We start from the raw sequence: 23,409 nt of genomic DNA, 5'->3' as shown, positions 1-23,409 counted from the left end.
CCAATCTGTCCAGAAAATATTTAGAAACAGCCCCGTGGCTTGTTTTAAGCAAACTGCAGACAGTCAGCAAAGTTCATTTTGAAGAGAAGTAGCTTCCTACTTGCAGAGCTGCCGCCCACGCCACTGTTCAATGTTCTCCTGATGCTGAACTCACACTTATTATCATCAAACAATATAACAAAAAGGTTGTAAGTTGTTTAAAACCCTGGATTCCTCCACTCCTCGGGAGGATAGTCATAGTTTTGAATTTCTTTTTTATGTTTTAGGTCATTCATGCAAACACAGAGACAATTCTAAAAGCTTCGCCAACTTTCAAGCACCACAGTACATCTCTATTGCTCTATGATAAACTCTATAATTAACTCGTATTCTAAAGGTGCTGTCAGATGCACCGAAAAGAGAAATTTTGTGAGTTTGTTTTTATTGTAGTCGGTGTGCATGTATACTTTTGCAGAAATGCTTAATGCGCTTTTGTCTTTTGTATTGTAACTTAACACATGGACTGTATTCAAAACTGCCGACCACATACTACCAACATATGCAGCTCCACTCTCCAAAGCAGTAAGCAGGACTGAACACTCTGGTAGTATGATTGGGCGGGCTCAAAAAGTGAACAAAGGGTGGCAAAAACTTTCAACGTGACTGTTGCCACTAGTTGTGAAAATGGATTACAGCATGTGAATGTCATCTTGAATTTCTGGACCACGGACATTAACATCTGGCCAGAAATCGGGTCTCCTGCTATTCACATGAACCTCTTTTGTACGCTGGAAAAATGCATGAAGCAAAGCCTGGAAGACTGAAAAAGTATGAATGTATGGTCATACTTCACAGCGGAATTTGTTAGCGAAACGAATCACTTTTTCCATCTAACGCAAATGTTGGTTCACAAATCATAAATGTGAGCGTTTTCTAAGAAATTAACGTTTCTGAGCCTGGATTTTGAGTTGTCTCAACAGAAATCTATTTGGCTCTCTGCTCTTTACTTTTTGTGAAATTATGGAAATAAAACTTTGACTTCTCTCTGAATCTGTTGGTACTGTCAATTGAACAGCAGCCCTTCCCCAGTCAAACAGCCGGCTGCCTTTTTACCACTCAGTGGGGCGTGACGGAGCACAGTCACGTCTCTCACATGTCTGATGACATCACATGCATACCCTTGATTATAAGCTAATGGACGAAGCTGATATTAAGACTGAAAGGAGCCATGCTTTGAATACAGCCACGATCGTTATCATAATCATGAGTTGTGCTGGGATTGTGTCTTGCAAATGTCTCAATTTTGAAACACTTTTACTTCAAGAAAACACGGAAGCATCTAAATTGGAACCATTGTGGTTGTGCCTCTGGATCAATCTCTGACTTTCTGTGCATCTATGAAACATCTAGCATTCTCTTTGCGCTGTATCTGACACCTCATCTCACACACTTAAACAGCTCTAGTCTTGTGTACCTGCTTTGACTGTAACATTGAAGAAGATGCAGTATGGCCATCCACGTGATGCGTATGTAATGATATTGCATTGGAAAAGTGGTTAGGTGCATTTCAGAAGTATGTTATATAGTAAAAATACGCCACCTAAATATCCACATCAGAGATAGGAGTACCTAGTCTAGTCTTTTCTTTTATTCCAAATTATTACTGTGAGAGCAGTCAGTAAATGGATGTGAGTGATACATACCTGTTCTGGCAGGTTGGCATTAGAGAGCGGTATCACCATCCAGATGATGTTGAGGTTGTTGAGGGCAGCGCTGGTGGTGAAGGAGCAGGGCAGGACGGCTGCTTGGCCCCGGGCCACCTGGACGCTGCTCTGGGACACCGTTACATCCAGCGCCCGCACACACACTGCAGGTGAAGAGAAGCAGTGATCAGCATCTCGACAAAGAAATTTGCAGAAACTCTGCACAGCTGCATCTCGAGTCAGCTCGCCTATAATTGTGTGTCCCATTTGAACTTTCAGAGTTTCCCTCATGAAAAATAAACTAGAATGATCCCTTAGTTTGGATTTCCAACTCAAAAAGTTAGCTCTGAGCTTAAAATCCAATATGGAAGCACTGTGCAAAATGTGGTGTTAGCTGCAGTGATTTTTGGTTTATTAGCATGAGACTTTCGTGTTAGATCAGTCTCATACACAGTCATGCCCAACCTCTATCAGTGAACACAGCACAGCAGTGTTTGACTGTACAGAATAGAGTGTAAAGCATTGTTATCACATTGTATTTCTGATAATGGCTAGCACCATCAGTTAGCACAACAATGAGCTAATCCGACTGGTTTTCGGACATCAGTCTGAAATCTTTGACTAGAATGCACATGTCCATTCATCAGTTCTCTACACCCGCTTCATCCCATTCGGGGTTGTGGCTGGCTGCTCCAGCTGCTATAGGGTTAGGGTCAGGGAACAATCTGGTCACGCTATGCACATGTAAAGTTATTTACACGCTTATTTCAAAAAGCAACCAAGTGATGTTTAATCTCTCTGCATATCCTTCTTGTTTTCTTTTGCTCTCTTTTAATCTTTTCAGCAAACCAAACCTTCTTTTTTTTTGCTCACAGCAATAAACAGACATCTAAACCACACCGAGGAGGATCCCATGAAATATGCAACAGTTAAATGGAGAAACATGATAAGCTGTCTCCTGAGTTATTCATTTCATTCATCTCCTAAAACAACTTGCTTTTTATATGGGATCACACTGAATATCAATACAGACTGAATGAACATGACAAGTGGGGGCAGTATTGGTTTTTTGACGCCATTTGCTGCTTCCTGTGGACACACAGCTCACATGATGATGACTTATTTTCTTGAGCAACAAAAGCAGGTCTGTCCTCTCACACTAAGAAACTCAGAGGCAGCTTTGCTCATCTGGACTCGGCTGTCAGCCATAACAGACCCAGGGAGATAAATATGTACATGCTGCATCTATTTCGAGACCAGCTAAAGGCATTAGGACCTAAATTAAGTTAGATCACCCCCGCAAACATGTATCCATGTCCAAAAACCCCAATGGGAAGTAATCTTATCTAAACACTGCGAGGAGGAGGATGCACTGATATGATTACAGATAATTGATCACGTCCTGTGAATCGTCCCTGTTACTGATAATGTAAGATGATGATCCTGTCATAAGTCAATAGCAGAAACTACCAGAATGTAATGGTTTGTGGTCAGGGTTCATGCTGGTTATTTACTTGGTTATTTCTATAATTTCTGCAATATTTCCAGGCCCATTTACCGGGGTTTTAAGGGGGGGTTTTAAGATACATTTTTGGCAAATTTGGCCTTCGAATAATATTGTGATATCCTGAAGTAGCTGACAGACTGCCTGTTGCTCCCTGCCTGTCTGTCTGTCCGATATCTGCTGGGCTTCCTACGCTTTCCTTCTGCTGGCAGACACCACAGGCCCTGCAGGCTCACTGCTGTGGAGATAGGCAGCACTCATCCTGCTTTGCTTAGCTATGGTTCAAAAGAGACATACACACACAAAAAAACTTCCCATAAATTATGGAGGCATTTTTACTTAAAGGGATTATATTCCCCTGGAACATCAATACGTATCTTTTACAAAGGCATAATTCTCTCTCTGTAACTTAATAGCTTAAATAATAACACTGTTGTAAGCAGCCCATCCGTCTGTGTGTGGGTCAATGTGCAGCTAAAGAGCCCCCGTTACCTCTTATAACATCTCCAATGTGAGACCATTATGATAAATGCAATAATAACAAAGTCTTAGGTCTCCTTCTATTCTTTCTGTGCACAGTGTTCACTTTCCTTTACAGAATAATCCATGATCTTATTGGAAAATTAAAGATGAATGAGTTATGATCTTATAAGGATGTGTGACTGTTGGCAACATCAGCGCGAGTGTTTATTCTCATTAGGGCACACAGTATAGGTATTAAACATGGTGGATTTATAGGAGAAAAAAAGAGAGGAAGACTGAAAGTAATAGAGGAGGACAGGAGAGTGAAAAGGAGAATCAAAAAAGAAATACAGAACAATCCTAGAGGAATGAAGATAGAAGGAGCATTCTTATCATCTGTAAGCCTCCTCCAAGGCTGCAGTCTCTCAAGCCCACAACAGCTGGAGGGCTCATTTCAAAACACTGGATTAGAGAACCTCTGTGCTCAGAGCCTGTAAGCTCCTACGACCAAAGAACAACACACACTCAACATCACAAACAAGAACCTACACACACACACACGCCAGCCATATGCACACATAAAGTATATACCCATCTTGACTTAGAGAAGCATGACACACTACCCACTGCCATGCACACATACTCAGACTCATCAGTGCATGTCATTGTGACATGTATGGTGGCCCTTTGGGGACACATCTAAGAGATGGAGCAGCGGCATTGCCTGGCATTGCCTGGCATTGCTTCATTATTGCGCACACTGCTGCCAAAACTTCACGCCAGCTCTTCAGCTCCACTCATAAAGCATGTCTGGTAGACAGCTGCTCCTCCGGAATACATCCTGTAAAGGGTTTGATAGGCGAGGGACAAATGGTGAGCCATTCACTGTCAAATATGGCGGCCTTTCTAAAAAACACATAACAATACATTCAATAGAATATGAACAAGCTAAAAGCAGCAGCTGTTTTTGCCATGAATGCCACAATGTCAAATAGCTGCATCGGCCTACGGCACCAAGCATAGCAACGGTTTCACACTGAGGACTCAAAATCTGTTAAATTACTGCCATTTCTGAGCTATAACAACCTGTCTGAGTTTTCCTTCACAAACTGGAAACCTGCTCATCATGTGTTTCACTCGTGAAATTCTATAATGTGATATATCACAACTATTACATGTTCAAAAATGCATATAAAGGAGTGGAAGGTGTGGATGGAGGAACTTTCATGCAAGGGAACCTTATATTTTCCTTAAATGTTTAAATTTTCTACTTTGCTGTCAGTCCCCGGTCATTTGGTTTATCTTAAATGTTTCAGGTTTGCTTCAAGCTACCTGAACACTTCACCACACAAAACAACAAGCGAGGAAAAACTTTGCCACATGTCACAATTTCTGGACCTTTAGTGTGAGCTTTGTCTTCTCGCGAGACCGGACTGGCTTTTCATCCCCACGTCATGACACTAATGCCCACAGAAGCGGTGTAAATAAGCTGTCCAATTCACAGCTCGTATCAACCAAGCCTATTCGTTATTTTATCGACAAACATCTTTTTCCCTCCTCTTCTCACATCCAGCCTTGAGCTGGCCCGAGGCATCGCTCAGCAGGACCCTGACAATCCTGACTAACACAAAATAGAAAACACAACTCCTTCATGCTGACCACCCACCATCTGCAGTTATCTACGATATTGTGATAGAGGAAAGCTGTATTGTCTGCCTTACTGGACTCCCATAAGTGACCGTTCTAAAGTGGACTGTAGTGAAAATGTGACATATATTGCATCCTCTTTTTATTATAAGGACAAGTCATTCTGATTCATTTTTTTCAGCTGCCTTCTGGGTATGATGTTTAACGACCCTTTAACGACCTGCTCCACTATTTGGTAAAGCACATTTTGTTTATACTGTATCTTACTGACAAGATGAAGTAAACCTACCTAAACTGTCTCTACCACTCAGCTTAGCTATGTAATGCTAAGATAAATCCTACATTAGGTCATGACTTTTTCAAATCTTGATTCTTTTACCATGTACTGCCACCCAACAATTTGTACAAAAACATAAATTCTCATTATGATCGCCCAAAGGAAATTATTAGCTTTTGTCTCAGAGAAGTCAACTGAAAGCGTCGACTGCAAATGCTCTTTAAATATAGATCAGCAAAACTGACACTTTGCTGTGGACTCGAGTTGATCTGTAAGCGGAACACATTCGCATACGGAACGCTTCTCAACAGCATGAAAGCGAGGGAGGAAGTAAAAAAAGGGCAGACTGAAATCGAGAGGGAGAGGTGCAGAGAGAACAAATCAGGAGGAAGGAAGGAAGGAAGGAAGGAAAGAAAAGGGAGGGAGTGGAACAGGGGAGGGCGAGATAAAGCAGGGAGGATCCTGCTGTTTCCAGAGAGGCCTAATTGATAAAGTCACCCGAGGCAGCGCTCACAGTGCCCGTGGAGTGAAGCAGAGAACCAACAGCGCGGCTCCGTTAAAACAGCTCTTTCTCCACTTTCCAAGTGTCAAAACTGCTGTTGATTAATGTATGAGGAAAGCATTCACCTCGGAGAGCGGGATTTGTGTATGTGTGCTCTCACTCACTGACTCAAGCGAAGGTGGAGCCATGATGGGATGGAGAACAAACGCAGGGAGAATTCAACACTTCGGCTCACACACACACACATTCCCTGCTTTGCAAGTCATTTGCATTCTGTGTTTTTATTCATGTGGCTCTTTTATTCATAGGCTTTGCTTTTATTTCTGTTTCAAACAGATGCCCCTGATGCTGTGATGTGATGTGATGAGCCTCTGGCACAGCTTCACTGGGTGGGCTTCTCTGGGACACAGAGGAATACACATGCACAGAGATGCACATGCACGAGTGAGATGATTGATGATGTTGCAAAGACAAGGACTAAAGAAAGACATCACCTTAATACATATGTAAAAGTGAAATAAATCAAGTTCCCTCTTCTTTGAAAGCACCAGAGAGTGCTCTAAATTCTCGGTCTTGCACCTCAAATTTCCACCCAGTTGTCACAACTCTGAGCTGGTTTTGACCTAAAATGGAGGACCTCTTCAGAAGTGAGAGTATCGGGAAGCAGGGAGAGATCAAGCATAAAATCATGTCGGTCTATCTCCTGTTTCAGGCGTGAAAGTTGGCAGCTCTAACTGCATTTCCTGTTTAATCTGCATCCTTGGACACAAATGGCTATTTTGATTGGCCTATTTCTATAATCTCCACACTGGAAATGAATCCCCTGCAAATATAATAACCAAAAGAGCAAAAACTATATAATTTAACGTAGTTGTGAACACATCTACACGTGGATCCATGTGCAACGACACCTGTGCCCTCACACAAACTGAACTGTCCTGTTCTCTTGCAACAGGCTCAGGGGGCTTTGTGGCAACTTTTGTTTATTGTAAAAGCGGACTTTGCGCCGTCGCCCCTGCCAATGAGGCACCGGGGTGAACCAATGAGCGAACAAAGACAGTCCTGTAAAACTCAGGTGGTGTAATTGTGTACCCAGCTGCACAATGGCAAAACATCAAGCACTAGGCTCAAAGCACTGCTGGGGTAAAAATGCTGCCACAAAACCAACTGACTTCTTTCTGTACGTAATTACGGTTCTTTCTTGTTGGCTGTAATGTTGTTTGAAATTATCCTTTGATGTACGGTGTGGTGATTAAATTAGATGACTATAATGGTACCAACATTACGGGAACATTTTAAGAAACAATAGGTGTGAAGCTACTACCTGAGCGTGGTGAACTTAGCAGATAATAAGGACTGGAAACAGAGGCAAACATCTACTCTGGTTCTGTGAGGATGCAAAACAAAAAGGAAAATTCCGTCCTTTGGACATTTTCATCTTTGTGAGCCAAATCATTCAAACTAAACTAACCTGCAACAAAACAATGAATATGTGTTTATATATCGTACCCAAAGACTTCCAGCTATTGAATATTGGTTTTAATTTTCACTACATACAGATAAAGATTTTTTGGGTGCAAGCACCCTTTTTAGATAGTGGAGAGAGACAAAAAAAGGTATCTGCTCTTTTATTGCCCATATCATATTTGAGATCTACCGAAGGGGTTAACTTTCACTTGCTTTCTCAAGCTCACGCTGAAAAACAATGTTGCACTCCAAAGTAAACAAAGTGAACTTTTAGGTCGAGGTTGTTTATAACAGAGACCGTGTTACAAAGGGTCCTCATTCATATTTCACAAAGCAGCAAATGTTGGCCCTGTCTAATGTGTACGGAGCACACAAAGCTCCACTCAAAGCAAAACGGCTTCCGCTGAAACTTAAACAGCTCCACGCTCGTCTTACACAACTGTTCTAGCTCAAAAGTCGATTTGTTATTTTCTATTCAGAAATACAAATAGCAGCAAGTGTGATAGATATTTGCAATATTTTCCTTCCCAATCTCATTCCCTAATTTTCCTCTCTTTAGCCTATCCAACAAACGCCCAATGATAGAGCCCTTAAAACCTCTTGCTCATCCCCTGCCCCGCCCGACTCAACTGACCTATTAGCCACAAAAGCCGACCCCTGAACAGGGCCCACTGACTAGCCTACATACTGTAGCTTAATACTCTTCTCTGAACTGTACCGTGTCTCACTAGCACAGCTTATTGCACTTGCCTGATGCACTGCTCCTATAAACACACAGCACAAGCTTTAGCATGTAGCATTGGTCACAGGATCTGCTTAGAGCCACGTTCACACATCTCACAATCAGTTGAATGGACTCAAGAGTTCTCAAACTGCAAATCAACACTAAAACATGCAGGATAAATCAAAGCCTGCAGTGTCATAAATAATAAACATGACTTAGATTTTGGTTTTCACAAAAAACAATGTTTATTTTTACCCTTTATATTTACAGACTAGCAACCAAAAGAATCACTGCTAAAGCAAATTAACTCTAACCCTAATGAAATGGAAGTTATTGAGTACAAGACGACGGGAGATCGTCCAATTTAGAGCGCTCGCATGTGTGCACCGAGCGAGCAGAAGGTTAAAGTAGGCCACGGCCCGCGTGCACAGATAAGCCCGGGCACTGGAAGACTACTGCTAAAGCAGCAAACAGATGGCTCTGCACATGCAGCCGCGGACACAGCCTCACTCACAGATACACACACCGTGTCTGAAAAACATCAAGTACCAACTTCAGCGGCGGACACAAATCACAAATATACAGCTTTAATCTGGAATATCCTTCGCACACTCATCCACAGTGCGCTGCGTATAAAACACTATTCTGCAAACTGCCGGCACATGCCGCTCTCTGTGTTGTTTCAAATGACAGCTGAAGAACCGGACCTTGATTTTCCCGAACACACGGACTCCCTTCTAGGTCAACAGCCACCTCATAGACCTTTGTACCCACTCTGTGCGGAGTAACTCCATACCCTGGCAGACTTGTATGTTTGGCAAACCTGTCACTGGGTCTGCATATAAATCTAACATCCTGCCAAGCATACTGATCTGCCACTAAGATGACATGATTGGCACGGGTTCTGTTTTGCTATTTCGCAGCTGTCATCCTCAAGTCCCTTTCAACTAGTTTTCAACAGCTGGATTCTGCCAAAGACATCATCAAGTGAAGCAGTAAGTCACGACTTGTGTCAGGTTTCCAGGTATAGATAGTATGGAGGTGACAGCAGCATTCAGAGTGTGTCAACTCCACAGCTTCCAGGAGTGTTTTTTTTTTATTAACTTGGATAAGAGCATTAAGAACATAAATGACATACTGCAGAAATGTTACCAGGTCTCTTATCCTTATCCTTATCCTTAAATTCATCAAGCTACAGGCTACAGGCTTACCCCCCTATAAAACTATTGGAAAAGCACTCCGTTAGGGCACTTTCTCTTAAAAGTGCCTTAAGTAATGTTCTCGGGCTTTGGACTGTTGTGTTTTAAGCAGGTAGCACGTCATGTTTCACTCCTGGCACCGTCTGCACAACACAGGTTAACACGGCCGTCTAAGCTTCTCAGTCGTCGAGCCAGCGCCAACAGATAATACTAGAGGTCTATTCCTGGAACTAGCATTTAACCTAAGGTAACCTTGTCTGATGCTGTTCAGTTATTAATTGCCTAGCAGGTAGAGATTTCTCTGTCTCTAAATTCTCCAACTCTCTTTCGCTCCTGTCTTTGCTGCCTTTGCCGCTAATTCGGCCCGATCTCTTCTCAACAGTGTGTCTGACTCTTTCTTTCTCTCCCTCAGTAGCTCTCCAAATGAGGACAGTGATTTTAAAGCCGGCAATGCCGGTGAGGCCACCTGGGAGCAGCACTTCTGCAGGTGATTTGGTCAGCGCGGTTCTCGAGCAATAAGGGCTCGTAATGATTTATTGTCTGTTGGAGTCCCTGTGAGGTTCACCTTCACCGTGAACCCTCGCTCAACTCAACGCCAGTCAGGTGCATTACCAGAGGAAAGCATAGAGCAGGAGGTTGTGATGGAGCAAAATTCTTTGCTACATTTGATATACTGTACTGGGGGTAAATTTGAGGTTTCTTAGGGACATGCGGTGGAGAGAAAGTAAGGATGCTCTCCACTGATCATCTTTGCTATAGTCATCCTTTATAATCTTTGTTTGACGATGGAGAGTGATGCTCTAGGTTAAAAAGAAAAGAAAACACCCTGTGACAGTGAATTATCTGCATTCCAAATGCAATAAAACCATCAGGGTGTTTCTTTTATCAAGGACGCGCTGTTTATCAGATGTAGGGAGTCCATTTGAAATAGCACACGAACAACGCACCATGTTGTTTGTTGTAACTGTGAATAACTGTGAGTTGTTGACATTTTTACATCGTGTCACATTATGTACAGCCAGAGGACGACACCTTGCTCAGCACTTTACCCCAACCATTTGGCGAGTTGTTTCAATGGTGTAAAATGACCTGCAAAAAGCTTGAAATGCATCCAAATGACATCCAAAAGTGAAAAAAGAAGGAAAAAGGAAATAAATACATAAATCCAAAAAAAAAAACAGGTCAGGACTGGTTCGAGTCCTGACCTAAGGCCCTCTCCCGCATGTGTTCCCTGACTCTCTCTACCCCTTTTCCTGTCTACCCAATGTCAAATAAAGGCCACTCGTGCTCTAAATACCTTTAAAAAAAGACCCCTGTGATGCAACGTTGGAGCATTATAATTTTTTTGTCCTTCCTGTGGTTAGGCTGTGGTTAGGAGCCAGGTTCTTAAAAGATCTGGCGACACAAGAGAGAAAGCCACACAGGGCAAAGCTGCAGCACTGCATCGAGGTTAAGATTCCGAGGGGTAAGCTGAGACAGGGAGTTACGGGACGGGGAACTGTAAAACACTGGCATTAAGTCCTCTATTCCGTGGAAGCAGGTCACTGGGAGAATTGTTGTTGCACAGTCACAGGTCACAGGCTGTGGCCTCCGGTAATGGGAAACTACAACAGGCCCAGGTTGCGGACATGTGCGGGCCTTGGGATACCGCACAATATAGCCTCAGGGGAGAGCTGCATGTCATCTAGACACGATTAGACGTGATATATTCAGGGTTCAGTAAGCAGGCTTTGCCACTTGAATTACCTTGTCAAAGCCTAATACTAATGTTTTATAGAGCATTTATTCAACATTCAGTACACATACGTTAAACCATGAAAAAAATCAAAAGTGAGTTGTCTGGTGCTGGTGATTGCTTGGCATCACCTGCAGAAGTTATTATGAAACACTGAGTTTAGACATTAAGTTATTCAGTTACCTGGTTATACCGAGGAAAACCTAACTTCTGTTCCTTAAGAGAGATGCTCCCACAATATCAGAGTACAGCGGGTTTGAAATGTCTGTTTTCTCGCTTCTTGCGGTGGCAACTCCAGCCCCAACTATAAATGACACTAAATGTTATAGAGGCACAAAAGAAACATTCCACTGAAATACAGCACCTTTAAAAGTGTGTTAAGTGTATGTGTATTTCTGTATTCTCTCTATCTGACGATTCACTGCGAGACCAGGCCCAAAAAAACAGAAGAACATATAGGAAAACTCATTAAATGCACCTAAATGGCTGTGACAGACACATACTTGCACATATTTGCCCTGAACCTTTTTGCCCTGGGCGTCACAGAGGTTGTTGATCTCTCTGCGGACAGGTGGTCTCAGTTGACTCCTGCATGCTGCATGACATGCAACCTGCCAAGTGACGTGTGTTCTTTATTAGAGAAGAAGAACGACCTGTGTCATGGGTCGCGTCTAGCAGCTGTAAATCTGCACTAAAGGGTCAGCTCGTCTGAGAATTCAGATATTCCATGAAGTTGCTCTGCAACTGGTCGTAGGTCAGCATTTTTCTAATAATAGCAAAGCTTAGCTTCATCCAGTTTATACCATCAAAACACAGGTTTACATGCAAGCATTTCACTCATCATCTGAAATGTTTTATTATAAAAGAGAATGCAATCCTATCAAATAAGAACACAATACACAGGCTGATTAATTTTGTTTCTATCTATTTCAAACTCAGATACACTTGTGAGAGGTAAATATTGAACTAAGGTACATTTAAAATGAAATGAAAAAATGAATAAAAAACTCCAAACAGTTGCACTGGGTGGAGAGTTTTGATCTTTTTTTTCGCCTGATCTCTGATGTGTGCTCGTGCCGAGGTGTTGACCAGCATGGTAATGCTTTCTAACTTATTCCACTTTTGGATGTTTGATGTGGGTCAAACGCTGGCTCAGCAAACACTTGGAAACCCAGCCTGTGTTCTCATTCTGCACACTGGTCAAATTTACATCCCATTTCATTCCGAGGAAACTTTACTGTACCGAAAGACACACACACTCACACACAAAGATGTACAAACCTCCATCGCTCTTCTACGATTCAGCAAAAAAAAAACAGAGATTAAAAAAAAAAGGAAAAAGAAAACCTACACAAACATGCTGAGTGAGCGATCTTCAGGCGGAGGGGGGCTTTTTTTCTCAGGCAGCAGAAGAAGCAAGGAGGTCGAAAAAGCTGTAAACTGATCACTGAAGACAAGTTTTCTGACAGTCTGATCAGTGGGAATCAACTCGTTGAGCAATGAGCAACTCTATTAGTAATTATATCATTATTTAAATATACTACTGGATCCTGTTGTTTAACATCCTGTCCAGGGCTGCTCTTGGATTGCATTGCATTGTCCAAAGTTTACTAAATGTCTCCCATCTGATTGCATTCAGATACTTCCAGTTGACATGTACTCTGTACCAGATGTACCTGACTGTGAAAATGTGAATTCAGTTTTTTGAGGGAGACTTATTGGCTTTTGTTTGAAGTCCCCCCCTGAGAACTAAAAGACTCTTCGGTGTCACCTCCGTCGCTCCCTATTTAACACGGCCAATCTGTGACCTCTTCCTTGGTAACAAGCCCCTCCAAAAGCCCCTGTGTGTGTGTGTTTAAGTATGCGTCTGCCCGACAGAGCAGAGCCCCGATGCCAAGCACATCTGCTCAGGACGCCTCTGGCGATGCCATATGGGTGGCAAAAAAGCCTCCGACTACTCCTCCACAAGGGGAGTTTGTCATGAAAAGAGAGTGAAAATGGTTGTGCGTGCACTACGGAGAGAAAGAAGTGTTAGAGAGAAAGCACAGAGGAAGGGAGGGGGCAGATGAGAGTAACAGCTGATGAGCGAGGAGCTGCATGTGCTGCGCCGAGCGGACAGATCCGCTTCACCTTTAAACACCCTGACACGACTGCGTTCCTCCGTTCACACCAAGTCCAGGTCAAATCCTGATTACATAACAGCACTGCCATTCTCAACCACAGGCTTAACGTGAATGGAGGGGTATATGAGGGGATGACTGGACTGTTATATTATTCTTTTATGGGCGATTCTGCATAAGATCGTCACCTCAAACGGAGAGCTGAGGAGAAACATAAAAGTATCGCGTAGAACGACTATTAGGCAGCTGAAACTATTCTTAGTGTAGCGACACCTGGTGACTCCATGGAAGTAAAAATAAGTCAAGCTCCAAAGCCAAAGGACGAGTAAGCTGGGACGGTAGTGATATGGATGATAAATACAAAGCTCAAACAGCTCAAACATTAGCTATTTTGACTGTTAAACTACCCTTCTTTATCTTCTCAAAACGACCCACAAATAAACATAAATACATATTGCTGAAAGCTAATCCTTGTGCTTTTTAACATTTCAAAGGCCACTGAGGTTTGGATCTGGCTTATATCTGACATGTGCATCTTTGTGAGTGTGATGTACAGTATCAGTGACATCAAACAGTGCTCTACATCTCCTGCTGTCCTCCTCCTCCTCCTCTCCATCTCCTCTTGTCTTTGAACATTTTACTGTAACTTGAAAAAAAAGCACCGAATATGGCCAGCATTTGTCCGTACTGACCATAGTTACGGTCGAACGGAGTAAAAAAGATTTTTACTTTTCCGGAACTCTTTTCCGTGACCTGGTTGGAAAACATAATGGGTTAAGGAGATATGGAGAAGTTTGTAAGGAAAATACAAATGCTTTTGTCATGGCCGCCCTTTACAGTGGATATTCCTGGGTCATTTCACTCGGTTTGGAACCTTCTTAAGCAAAAAAAAAAAGAAGATTCAACCAGACCCCAAGCTTGTGATTTTAGTGGTGCTGAGAATGCTGACATCGTGCTTCCTATGTTATCCTTTCCCTGTTTCTTTTTCTGTTCGCTTTGGGATTCCTTCTTGGAGTTTTATCACTTCTTGGTCTTCTTCTTTCTCTGTGACCTTCATGAAATTGAGCTTTCAGCCACAGCACATCAGGTGTGATGCATGAATTGTGCATTGTCTCCGCTGCATAAACAAAGCTCCTCCGGCTCCCTCCTTCACTCCCCATCTTCCGCTTCCCTCTTCTCCTCTGGTGCCTGGGGCCTTTCACGAAGGCTGCATTAATATGAGGAAATCGATACCTTCACAAGCTGTCAAGCGGCAGGTCAGACTGAGCGGGTGGTGATGGAGACGATGGTGTGCTGGAGGAGTGTTCGTGTGTGTGGGAACAACTGGGAGTACGTTGCTCGATAAGTGCAAGCGCATTGATCGTTTTTGCGCGTCTCTCTGTGCGCAATGATCCGCCGAGGCTGCTCGCGGCCTGACTGACAGGCGGCGAGCATAAGGCAAGCTGTGTGTGCGCTTCTGCCCGTTTGAGCATAACAGTGATCCCGAGAGTCCTGTAAACGTAACGTCTTGTCACATTACCAGTGCTGAGTTAAGTATTCTGATCACCTGTGAGGTAAATGGTTTTTTTTACACTAGTTTTCTTTTTCACGATCACTTCTGATTTGAATGAATGTGCAGCGTTTTATTAGTGGAACCTCCAGAATATACCTAAATGCTTCCAGAAGGTACATAAATCACACTAAAACACACTTTAGACCTTTATTACAACAACACAACGCCACCACAGCGGAGTTGAGGGGCAAAAATGTCATCAGGTCTATTTTCTTCTGTTTTAGAAGGTTAAAGAAGCGATTGGGAACGCGCCATCAACGCACAACATCACCATCGAGTTAAAGCTCAACCAAGACTCACAGCCAAACGTGAGACAGTGATGGAAACTTCTACTGATTCGTATCCACAGACGCCACCTTTGCTGCATAAAGAGAAAAACAAAGCTTGAGAGGAACGCTGCGTCATAATACTTTGTAATTCACACAATGACTGTTTCATCACATTTACCAGGCAAAAAAAGTTCAATCTAAACTCCAAGGGCAGTTGGGGTATGGAGCCGCACACATGAAAAAGACTAGTGCGTTTGAGTGCCGCCCTGACCATTGTTCGACCGTTTTAATGTAAGTTCTCTGAAATTAAATTGTATGATTCTATCACTGCTTTGCCACGGAACTCAAACCGGGGACAACTGCGTATGCGTATAGGGACGCCTGCTCAATCAGTCGAGCTAAGCCCCGCCCCTTCATGTGACTCCCTAATGAGAAAGACTGATCATTTATATGGATGATTTCATTTAAGACATAAATAAATTTCCCCTAATCCATAATGAAATAGTTTTAGTCGTTTGGTGGTCTGGTGTATAGATATGGTTAAAGAAATACGAAGTCTTTAAATAGTAGATGTAAAATATTTACAGAATTATTACACCGCAGGCTGAATCTAGTGGAGTTAAAAGGACAATGAATGCCACCAGTGCCTTCTACATTTTTTTTTTCTTTCCAGTCCCTCAACTTTTCAGTACCGCCTTTATTTATCTTTGAGAGTCTGCTATATATGGGTTCTCTTGCACAATATCCTTCATTTGTTCCATATCTCCAGCACCGTTTCTCTGGCGCTCACTGACTCTTTCACTGTCTCCCTGTCTGTGAAGGAAAATCTATAGGAACTGGACAGCAAAACCGTGGCATTATTAATGGAGCTTACCATTCGTCTGAGGGGGATTTCAAATCTTGAAGGCTGTGTTAAACTTTTTACTCAAAGCACAGAGAATAGGTGCTGCCACAGAAACAGCAAAGAGGCAGCTGGCTTGGTGAATACACCCTTAAGGGAGCACGACTTTCAAGAAGAATGCCAGGTTATTTTCAATGTTTTCAAAGAGTGGACTATTATGATTCACTCACTGAGGCGTCAGTTAACAGGGCACATGCTATCCTCTTTCTTTGGGATTCTTTGTTTAATGCCATCTATTCTTCTATGTGTTCCTACATACAGACCCATACAGGCTAACACACATAGGGAGAACACACCCCTCAATAATCAGTTGAGCTATTCACCGCTTGGGGCTCCACACAGAAAGAACGCATTCATCACATAATTACTGTGGAGGCAGTCACACTCTTCATCAGTCTATTCCTGTCTCAAAGGGCCCCGGAGAGAACAGCAAGATTTCCAAAAGATATTATGAGATTCTTTTTACCTCCATCTGAGGAGAGTCAAAAGAGAGGAGCAGGATTTTCAAAGCATCAAAGTGACATCTTGACTGATTTGTGCATCTACACCCGCGCGGCTGAAAGGGGAGGATTCAGGAAAGGCGGATGCACGGGTGATGGGGAAAAAGGCTGATAAATCTTCAAAAACCTCCACCATTCTTAGAATTTCTTTCCAAAAGGCAACAGCATTATTCACAAGGGAATTTGAGCGGCAATCCACATAGGCATCAGTCTGAAATCACAGAAGCTGAGAGAGACATAAAGGCAGAGGTGTCTGTATGGGATATGATGATATAAGGTGGGGGATATAAAAGGTGAAGCGTTAATGCAGGGTGATGTACGACACCTTGGGTGAGTGGGCCAAAGGCTCGCACTGGGAGCACACTGGAAATCAATGATGGTGTAAAAGCCTAAGGACAGTGAATGGCATATTGGACCTCTGAATGTGAAGGGAGGTGGAGCTGCCTCATGAAATGCAGTGATTAGTGGGAAAGGGGTTGAGTTCAGATGTTGGCAAATATAAATTGGGGGTCTCTTTGACTTTAAATAGTTTAAACATAGACCAAGAAGGGTATAAATGTGAGGATTTAATGCTCCTCTTCCTTTCTTCTGTCCATTGGATGAACATGTGGATTTCAAAATCTCATTTTTGATCTGTTTCTATTTCTACTGTGTACTTGCGAGCAACTGTGGTATTTTTCACTGACATTTGATTAATGGATGTTCTGCGAAAAACCCACATATCTTCGCACTTTCTCCTTATCTCATGGCATAGTTTCAGCCTAATGCATTTTTCAGATTACTCGTTAGATTCTTAAATAGTCAAAATGTAGGAGGATCATTCATTCTCAAAAAGGAATATTTAACACTTCAATGTATCCTAAGAATTCAGTGAAGCTTAATATGAAGACCGACATGAGCAGCAGCGTCCTTTTGAAACTTATAAATTACATAATTAATAGTCGTTTCAGGGTAATGGAGGGTTATTTTTCTGTGTGTGCATCTGTATCCACTTAATGATGACAGTGAAAGAAAAGTTTAAATGGCAAATAGATGGTACGAATGAGGAAGTGAAGCATGACCAGAGAACGAGCTGAATCAGTCAGAAAGAGTGAACAGAGATGGAGCATATTAAGGTGAGAACAGAGATATTTTGTCATTACTTTGTGGTTATCTGACATTATTCCCCACTCGCAGTGCAGTGATAAACATAGAACAACTCCAGCATGCAGGTATGGAAAAAAGCTGGAGCAGAAGCCATCGCTGAGGTTCACTTTGAATCCCCGGATGTACACTCAGGATTTATACCGGCACCCCCATTCTAAATTCTAAAGTAGATTTTTCTTCGTATACAAAAAATCCAAATCTGACCACAATAGCTGTTAAAACTCTTACTTTTTTCCTCTAATTCTTACCTGTATGTGGGTGGCTGTTTGGAAATGAGGACACTCTTGCTTTCATATTCTAGGTATATTCTAAGTCTCGCAACCTTTGAAATCATTTATTCAGAGACCTGTTCTCTACTGACAGTCCTGCCTCCTAGACACTGCATCCATACACTATTAATTTGTAATAGCAAATGTGTTTCAGATGGAAAAGTTCTCATATTCACTCTTTTTGGCAAGTTGCCAAATTGTTGATGCTGCACAGATTAGTTAAAGTGTTTATTGAGAGTTTATTTATTTATCACACAGCTATATAAACTGATAGTGACTAGAGCTTTTTCACAGTTTGCTAATTAAGGTGGCAAGAAAAGAATAAAGTCATAATGTGATTGAGAAAATAAAGATTTCACAGTATATTTAGGGATTGCCACTGAGTACTTTTTTCCGATTGAACAGACTCTTTATGTTCAGGTAAAAAAAAGGTAAACCAGCCTTGATAGCAACATCATATGTCATATTTATTAGGGCTGGGAAATTTTATCGATATTGCGATATTTATCGATATTTTGATAAGTATCGATTTTTCAGCCACAAGTATAGATTCTTTTTTTTTTTTTTAAAGCAAACTTTATTGAAAAGTCAGATGTGTCATTTAGTGAAAACACAGAACATTAATATACAGTACAATGTCAGGGGGTCACATTAAACAAAACAGTGATAAATTAGTTCCTAAAAATGTTATATAAAGTGCATAGCTCAGTGGTTTGTGGTTTTGATGGCTTTTCTGTTTATAGAGTGTCGGAATGTTGTTAGGTATTGTTTGAGCTCCTTCTCAAAAATGAAAAAAGATGGTTTGTGATTAGAGAATTTGGATTTGTGTGTATGGTATTTAGCACGTAAAATAAGCAGGTTGATGATGTAATATTGATCTTTGTTGTTCGCATGAGAGGAGAGGAACCCAAACAGTGCCTTTACATATGTAAGAGGGAAACCAGATAAATCTTTAATCTTATTTATAATCAGATATTTAGCGACAAGGCAAAGTCCTTCCATCCTTTGAACCGGAAGGACATGGCTTACATGTTTTCAAAATATGGGCGGCTCTAGTGACAACGTACACGCTGCTATTAAAGACTATTTTGATGCAGGACGTGGATATGATGCGATACTGGATATGTTGACAATTCTCAGGATAAACATGAGTCTGCGTACGATGAAGACACGTTTGTGACGTGTTGGTTTTTTTCTGTTTGTCTGGCGGTGTTATCCTTCCGGTTCAAAGGACGGACCACCAGTCCAATCAGCTCCAGCCTTAACGAAAATCACACTGTTCTTTCTGAAAATGATGGAAGTGTATTGAATCGTGTCAAATTGTTGGCTGAATATCGTGTATCGTATTGTGAGATTAGTGTATCGCTCCAGCCTTACTATCTATATATTATTAATATATGTGATAAAGTCAAATCAAATCAAATCAAATTTTATTTATATGGCACCTTTCATACTTTAAAAGCAACACAAAGTGCCTCACAGAGGCTAAAAACACACACACAAACACACCACAAGCTCAGACCCACTGCACCTATCGGACAGAGACACGGCCAGGCACCCAGACCTAATGCAAGGAAAAAGCCAACTTTGGGGGCCGACCACACTGAGAGGGCTCCTGGCCCACAACCACAGGGAGCTCCACCACAGAGACAGTCCTGACCCGGCCAGACAAGAGGCTCCACACCAAGGTGCAGAGTCCTCCCGGGCCAGAGCAGTCCACAGAACAGCACCCCCGTCAGTGGACCAAAAGCGGCTCCCAGTGTGGTAGGCCCCCATGAGGAAACACTGGAGCTAAAAACTGAAAGACTAAAACAGTTAAATAATATAAAAGGGTTTAAAATGAACAAAGTAGTTAAAAAGCTTTTCAGCTCATATAGTTAAAATGTCTAACTAAAACATGGAGTTAAAACATGAAGTTAAAACGTCTAACTAACACATGGAGTTTAAAACATAATTCAAATAATATAGAACAAAATATCGATTAAAAGGAATGAATAAAATCAATAAAATCAAATATCTTCAAATCAAACCTCTTTTTAAAACCATCAACAGTCTCTGCGGCCCTGAGGTTCTCCGGCAGGCTGTACCACGGGGGCCATAATAACTAAAAGCCGCCTCCCCGTGTGTTTTAGATCGAACATGTGGTATTGTTAAGTACCAGTACAGGAAGACCTCAGGGTCCGTGAGGGTTGATATGGTAAAAGTAAGTCAGATAAATAAGAAGGCCCAAGACCGTTAAGACAACTAAAAATGAGTAAAAGAACCTTGAAATTGATCCTGAAGCGTACGGGGAGCCAATGGAGCGATTTTAAAACTGGTGTAATGTGCTCCCACCCTCTGGTCCTTGTCAGCACTCGTGTAGCTGAATTCTGGAGTAGCTGAAGATTAAAAATACTCTTTTTCTGGAAGACCAGAGAGCAGGACATTAAAGTAATCTAAACGAGAAGAGATAAAAGCATGCATCAGCACCTCCGTGCTGGCCTTAGAGAAAAATGGGCGGACTCTGGCTATATTCTTAATATGGTAAAAACCTATCTTTGTTATGTTTTTGATATGTGGAATAAAACTAAGCTCAGAGTTAAAAATCATGCCCAGATTTTTTACAGTTTTAGATGGTTTAAGATTTTGAAATTTTGTTAAAAGTTTCTCTCTCTGGCATTCAGGACCAATGACTAAAACCTCAGTTTTGACCCGGTTGATCTGCAGGAAGTTCGCTGCCATCCATGACTTGATATAAAAAATGCAGTTAAAATGGGCATCAAGTGGCCCTGTGTCATCAGGAGACACGGCTATGTACAGTTGCGCATCGTCAGCACAGTTATGAAAGCTGATGCCCTGACTCCTGATGACATCCCAGAGGGGAAGCATGTACAGATTAAAAAGAATTGGACCTAAAAACATGACAAAGACATCATAAGAAATAAACAAAGGATCTAAAGCACCTTTTGTTGGATATTTTATCTCTCCCCCCACTTTTCCTTAATAACATTATGTTTTCCAACATTCCAAGTTTTAAGGAAAAGTTGGTCAACAAATCCACATTGATCTTACCCGATTAGCGACTCTTTAACGGCACTTAAATCGTAATGCACACATACTAACCGGGAACGCATTGAAAGCTGAACTTTTTTTCATCTGAACAATTAAAAGCTTTGTTTTTGTGCGGCTCGTGGTTGCCTCTGTGCAAACATTGCTCGATTGAAGGTTATTTTTATGTTTACTTGCCGGCAAAGTAAATGTTTTCGAGCACTCTTTGCTTTTTGATTTGGTGCAGAGTGCAGCCGCTCAGCGGACGCCTTGTGCACAGTTTTGCATTCAGATGCATTCTGTTCTCATTTGAAACGGTCTGTTTGGGGACGCAAAATGTGCTTAATTGTTTTAACAGATCCCTTAAGAGCCATAAGTCCTGACACAAATGGCCCCATAGGTGTAGAGTGCAAATTGCAAATTAGAATTAAGACGTGTATTGATCAATTCATTGTCTAAATCCACTGAGTGACAATGTAATTTCATTATGCTCCATGGTTGTAAATGTCCTGGGAGAAAGTAATGGGTCCATAAAGTTGCAGCGTTTTGTTGTTTTCCTCTCCCTCCCCGTTGACTGGCTCAGACTCTGGGGGGGTAGCATCGCTGGGAAATTTTGTGTTGAGGCCAAAGACAGCTTTACCCATCACTGTATCATTTATATTCAAATTAATTCCATCAAAAGCAATGAAGAATATTCAGAGCCGAGAGCGGGGCTCACTGACACTCCCTCTTTTCTGAGGGGAAGAGAAAAGGAACATGAAGCAGGAAGACGGTGAAAGCAAAGAAAAGTGAGGTGAGCGTTGGAGAAAAAGAAAAAAATCCTCTGATTGCAGCGTTTGAATGAATACGGAAGCTCAGAAAATGAACGACGACTTATTCCACTGGAGAGATTTTCCACTAAAAACGAAACAATGTCAAGTTTGAGCACAGTTGGAAAAAAAAAAAACATGTCATTCATCCATCATTTAATGATGACTGTCATTATTCCTACACCAGCGCAATCATCAGTATTGATCTGTCAAAATCAATATTACAGCTATAAACTCAAGCACACCCCCCCCCCCCCCCCCCCCACACACACACACACACACACACACGCACACACACAAACAAACACAAGTGCAAAGCTTTAGGGCAGGCCAGAGAGCGCCGAGCAGATTGCCTGCAGAAGCATAATTGCACTGCAAGTCAAAAACACTAATAAATAAATCAGTGATTACTTCCCTTTGTGAAGTGCTGCAGCCCCATTATTGAATATTCATGTAGTTAAATACATCTATTCAGGGTGCCCTTCTGGAGTAGAAAGCTTTTTTTTTTTTGGGTTGTTTATTTAGTTTTTTCCTGTGAGGTGAAACGGGCGCTAATGAACACATGGGCGTCAGTGGTTACACCTGCATGCAGTACAGAGAGGATATGTTGTATCTCAACACACGGAAAGACATTTCTTCAGGTTTTTAGGTTCTGAGGGTGTGTAACTCTGCTGCTGCATTCCCTCCTCTACGATTTAACATCACAATCGCATGACAACTCTTTTCTCTTTCTTGCATTCCGTCTTTCACGAGCATCCGCCTGTGTGCCGCCAACTTTAATGTATGACACTTGCACATCGACGTGCGTGTCTGACACGCACACAAACACGCACGCACACCATTGATGGCAACTTAGCCCAGCATGATTACTGTGACTCTAAGCTGCTTAGGGGTTCTGTCCCATCTGGCTCTGGTGTTTGCGGCATCGTTCACCTCCCACCTCGCCCTACACACATTCCCCTCCCCATCGCCCCCCATCCTCATGCTTCATCCCTCGTCATCATCCACTCTCCCTGTGTTCTAACACACACACACACACACACACACAAACACACAGACAGAGACACAAAGAGGAAGAATAAAGGCGGAGCAAAAGGGATGATAATCCGGCGTAATCTGGGTTTACCAACTATTAGGGCTCTGCTGTGTTTTCTTACGTAATCTAATCATCCGTAGAAACGTGCAGGCATCCACCGGAGCGAGCTTGGGAGTGTGTGTGTGTGTATGTGTGAGAACACAGTGGAAGCCGGAAGGGATGCCTCCTTGTGCCACCTGGACAATGTGGGAGGAAACACACACATGGACAGGCCCGAGCTACTAACACTAACACATAAATATAGATTATGGTGTAAAGGAACACATATGGAAGTAAGTGCTTAATCCACGTGCGCATTGTGCAGACCTGTCCAACCGTCCCTCACCACCACCGTATCACAAACATAATTACGGAAAGCGCACGTGGGCAGAAGAGTCTATAAATGAAGGTTCAGCGCCACATCGGAGGGGGCTCATCTTCCAGCTGCTCTGCTGAATGAGGCTCACAAACAAGTAAACGCAACCGACAAACAAACGCCTCAGCCACGGTCATAACTATGTCCACAGATGCTGTCGTGGTGA

At 42.3% G+C, this 23,409-nt stretch overlaps 1 protein-coding gene across 1 annotated transcript in view; it reads right to left on the bottom strand.

Annotated features, from left to right (window-relative positions):
- The window catches only part of igsf11 (immunoglobulin superfamily member 11), a 103,998-nt gene that overhangs the window by 18,909 nt on the left and 61,680 nt on the right, over positions 1–23,409 (bottom strand). Inside the window, exon 3 of the mRNA XM_072392913.1 lies at positions 1,683–1,846. Coding sequence (XP_072249014.1) covers positions 1,683–1,846 — 164 coding nt within the window. The remainder of the gene's footprint in view (positions 1–1,682; positions 1,847–23,409) is intronic.

This window comes from Leuresthes tenuis, unplaced genomic scaffold (genome assembly GCF_036924035.1).
Source record: "Leuresthes tenuis unplaced genomic scaffold, fLeuTen1.0.hap1 SCAF_9, whole genome shotgun sequence".
Taxonomy (NCBI): Eukaryota; Metazoa; Chordata; class Actinopteri; order Atheriniformes; family Atherinopsidae; genus Leuresthes; species Leuresthes tenuis.
Note: the sequence above shows the minus strand (reverse complement) of the source record. Positions and strands in the feature narration are given on the sequence as shown.